Source organism: Gastrolobium bilobum, unplaced genomic scaffold (assembly GCF_033153095.1).
Source record: "Gastrolobium bilobum isolate Gb01-03AN ecotype WA unplaced genomic scaffold, APGP_CSIRO_Gbil_v1 utg3673, whole genome shotgun sequence".
Lineage (NCBI taxonomy): Eukaryota > Viridiplantae > Streptophyta > Magnoliopsida > Fabales > Fabaceae > Gastrolobium > Gastrolobium bilobum.
In genome coordinates this window covers 71,438-75,201 of record NW_026895785.1, presented here as the reverse complement: position 1 = coordinate 75,201, position 3,764 = coordinate 71,438, and the positions used below count along the sequence as shown (strand labels likewise).

General features: G+C 38.9%; 1 protein-coding gene across 3 annotated transcripts; it reads left to right on the top strand.

Annotated features, from left to right (window-relative positions):
• The first annotated feature begins 255 nt into the window (after positions 1–255).
• Positions 256–3,433, top strand: LOC133296009 (luminal-binding protein-like). Of its 3 annotated transcripts, XM_061494959.1 has the most exons (9): positions 256–347; positions 886–1,153; positions 1,233–1,447; positions 1,551–1,793; positions 1,927–2,406; positions 2,517–2,671; positions 2,762–2,844; positions 2,935–2,965; positions 3,131–3,433. In XM_061494959.1, the coding sequence occupies exons 1-9, from the start codon at positions 293–295 to the stop codon at positions 3,431–3,433; spliced, it is 1,833 nt and encodes a 610-aa protein (XP_061350943.1). In that variant the 5' UTR covers positions 256–292. The 3 variants fall into 3 exon arrangements, with proteins under 3 accessions (XP_061350943.1, XP_061350941.1, XP_061350942.1); XM_061494957.1 differs by having other exon boundaries at positions 2,935–3,433; XM_061494958.1 differs by having other exon boundaries at positions 293–337; positions 876–1,153; positions 2,935–3,433.
• The last annotated feature ends 331 nt before the right edge of the window (positions 3,434–3,764 follow it).

Below are 3,764 nucleotides of genomic sequence, written 5' to 3'. Positions count from 1 at the left end.
AAAAAAACTAAAACGAGATAGTTTGTTATTACTAATATATCCGAAATTTCAAGTCTACGGAACAACAAAATTCTAGATTGGAAGTCAATATTTTTTTAGTCACTATTTTCACCGACTAAATCGAAAATCAATTGAATCCAATCAATAATATACCATTTTTTATATTTTTAAATACGATGGTTGGAGTGCGCGCTATATAAATTGAGCTCTACGACTCAGCACATATTCCATCAACAGAAGTTTAGAGAACTCTCTTTCATCTCCGAAACAAGCTACTCGAGAGGGTGACACCATGGCTGGCTCGAGTTCACGCAGGTCTCTGGTTCTTCTAGCCATCGTTTCCTTCGGTAATTATATCTCATTACCTTTTTCTTATAGCTTTTGCAAAGTGAGTAATCGTATGCCTCTCTGTGCATCTAAGAAACTCATCAACAGTGATTAGTTCCTGTTCTGCTTTACATCTTGCAGGAGTGTTATATTGATTTTATTATTTCCTTTTTATGTTTGTTAATCCGAGTAAACATTTATGATGAAGCTTTTCCTAAATATGTGTTATGATGAAGCTTTTCACAAGTAGGCAGTTGAAAGACATTAAATATTGTAAATAGTATCAATCAAAGCACGAATATCAATATGCATTCTCATTTTTTAGTAATGTCGTTAATGGAATTGGCATCAATCACCATTGTAACCTGATTTCCCTTATTTGGGAAGAACGCATTAAATAATTGAGTTCTGTTTTTCTACAATAATGCTTTTGTTAAAATAATTGATTTCTGTTTTTATAGAATAAAGGCTTTTTCACATGAAATTGCATTATTCAATTCAGCATCAGTAACTACGTTGAGTTTGTGTTGTAATTAACATTGAGAAAGTTCATCACAGGATGTCTGTTTGCAATTTCCATTGCAAAAGAGGAAGGCACCAAGTTAGGGACAGTTATTGGGATAGACCTTGGAACAACCTATTCCTGTGTTGGTGTTTACAAGAATGGTCATGTTGAAATCATAGCCAATGACCAAGGTAACCGCATCACCCCATCATGGGTTGCTTTCACCGACAGTGAAAGACTGATTGGGGAGGCTGCAAAGAATCAGGCAGCTGTCAACCCTGAAAGGACCATATTTGATGTCAAGAGACTTATTGGAAGAAAGTAAGGCATCCTCAAGTTGTTGATTAATGACAATTTGACTTGATGGGAATAAAGGTGACTGATGGGTATCTTTTTGCAGGTTTGAAGATAATGAAGTTCAAAGAGACATGAAGCTTGTTCCTTATAAGATTGTCAACAAGGACGGCAAACCTTACATACAAGTAAAAATAAAGGATGGTGAGACCAAGGTGTTCAGCCCTGAGGAAATCAGTGCCATGATTCTGACCAAGATGAAGGAAACTGCTGAAGCATTCCTCGGGAAGAAAATTAATGATGCTGTGGTCACTGTCCCTGGTAAATGGAGCAACTTACAACTTATTTCTCCCGCAATATTGGTTCTTTTGTTCCTGCTTTTGTCTTTATTCTAATTTCTCTCATTTTCTTTTCAAATGTACAGCTTACTTCAATGATGCTCAGAGGCAGGCCACCAAGGATGCTGGTGTCATTGCTGGTCTGAATGTTGCTAGAATTATTAATGAACCAACTGCTGCTGCCATTGCATATGGATTGGACAAGAAAGGTGGCGAGAAGAACATTCTTGTCTTTGATCTTGGGGGTGGGACATTTGATGTCAGTATCTTGACAATCGATAATGGTGTTTTTGAGGTTCTTGCTACAAATGGAGATACTCATCTTGGAGGTGAGTACTTTTTTTTCCCCCTTATAAAATAAGACAGAATAAGAGGAAATTATTAAATAAAAGAAAAATTATTCTTTCCATAAAAAATTTTCTTCTGCTGTTAATGGCTGCTATTCCTCCTTTCCTTAACCAGGTGAGGACTTTGATCATAGAATAATGGACTACTTCATTCAATTGATCAAGAAAAAGCATGGAAAGGATATTAGCAAGGACAACAGAGCACTTGGCAAGCTTAGAAGAGAAAGTGAGCGTGCCAAGAGAGCTCTCAGCAGCCAGCACCAGGTTCGCGTGGAAATTGAATCACTCTTTGATGGTGTTGATTTTTCTGAGCCACTTACCAGAGCTCGGTTTGAGGAGTTGAACAATGACTTGTTCCGTAAGACAATGGGGCCTGTGAAGAAGGCAATGGAGGATGCTGGATTACAGAAGAATCAGATTGATGAGATTGTTCTTGTTGGCGGAAGCACAAGGATTCCAAAGGTACAACAGCTTTTGAAGGACTACTTTGATGGAAAGGAGCCAAACAAGGGTGTCAACCCTGATGAGGCAGTTGCCTATGGTGCTGCAGTTCAAGGAAGTGTTTTGAGTGGAGAGGGTGGTGAAGAAACCAAAGGTACATAGTCTAGTTTCTTAATTATTTGGCTAGAGCTCATAAATTTTATTGATGCAAGTAGATTGCCAAGCATTACACTTTCTCATTGTTATGTGGCACTCTGGATCCAGATATCCTTCTCCTGGATGTGGCTCCCCTCACCCTTGGAATTGAAACTGTTGGTGAGGTGATGACAAAGTTGATTCCCAGAAATACTGTTATACCTACCAAGAAATCTCAGTTTTTTACCACCTACCAGGACAAGCAGACTACCGTCTCCATTCAGGTACTGTTCCACTCTAATTCATGATGCTGAGACATTTTTCTTCTAAATTCGTAATGTTTGGCCTCAATTTTGACACCTTTTTATTAATAGGTATTTGAAGGTGAGAGGAGTCTCACAAAGGATTGTCGGTTGCTTGGGAAGTTTGATCTGACAGGAATTCCACCAGCTCCTAGGTTTGTTTCCTGCTTTTCATGCGGTCCTTTCTAAATTTTGCTCAATTGATGTTTGTAATTTATTGATAATTTGGTGTGGTAATTGAACAGAGGTACCCCTCAAATTCAAGTGACCTTTGAAGTGGATGCAAATGGCATCCTAAATGTGAAGGCGGAAGACAAGGGAACTGGTAAAGCAGAAAAGATCACCATTACAAATGAAAAGGGACGGCTGAGCCAGGAGGAAATTGAGCGGATGGTTCGTGAAGCGGAAGAGTTTGCCGAGGAAGACAAAAAAGTGAAGGAGAGGATTGATGCTCGTAACGCTCTCGAAACGTACGTCTACAGTATGAAAAACCAGATAAGTGACAAAGACAAGCTGGCTGACAAGTTGGAGTCTGATGAAAAGGAGAAAGTTGAAACTGCTGTGAAAGAAGCTCTGGAATGGCTGGATGACAACCAGGATGTGGAGAAAGAAGAATATGAAGAGAAGCTCAAAGAAGTGGAAGCTGTTTGTAACCCAATTATCACAGCTGTCTATCAGAGATCAGGTGGCGCCCCAGATGATGCATCTGGGGAGGACGAGGATGACTCTCGCGACGAGCTCTAGAAAGTAGGAGCAAGAATTGATGAGAATTAGTAGGTTAAGCAGAGTCTTAAAATTTAATTATGGGTGGGAGTTGAGAAGTATTTCCCCGCTCCTGTATTTTCGGTGGCCAAGATACTTTATAGAATACACTTGTATTTTTTCTTTTTTTGGTTAGTTTTACGACAACACTTCTTCAGCTTTTTAGTAGATGTTAGATGTCTAGAACGTTATTTTTATAGATTTGGCTGAAACCTAGAGGTAGATTTATATGATAGTTCAGGTGGTACTGTCGCATAATTGAGTAGTAGTATTCTTCTATTTTGCCCCAAAAGTCATCGAACATCGTGTTGTT

What these genes read in the sequence shown, in the direction of transcription:
- LOC133296009 (XM_061494957.1), top strand. Translation starts at nt 293, where the DNA reads ATGGCTGGCTCGAGTTCACGCAGGTCTCTGGTTCTTCTAGCCATCGTT. An exon ending in AAGAGACTTATTGGAAGAAA is followed by an intron (nt 1,154 to 1,232) that starts GTAAGGCATCCT and finishes ATCTTTTTGCAG; the next exon opens with GTTTGAAGATAATGAAGTTC. An exon ending in TGCTGTGGTCACTGTCCCTG is followed by an intron (nt 1,448 to 1,550) that starts GTAAATGGAGCA and finishes TCAAATGTACAG; the next exon opens with CTTACTTCAATGATGCTCAG.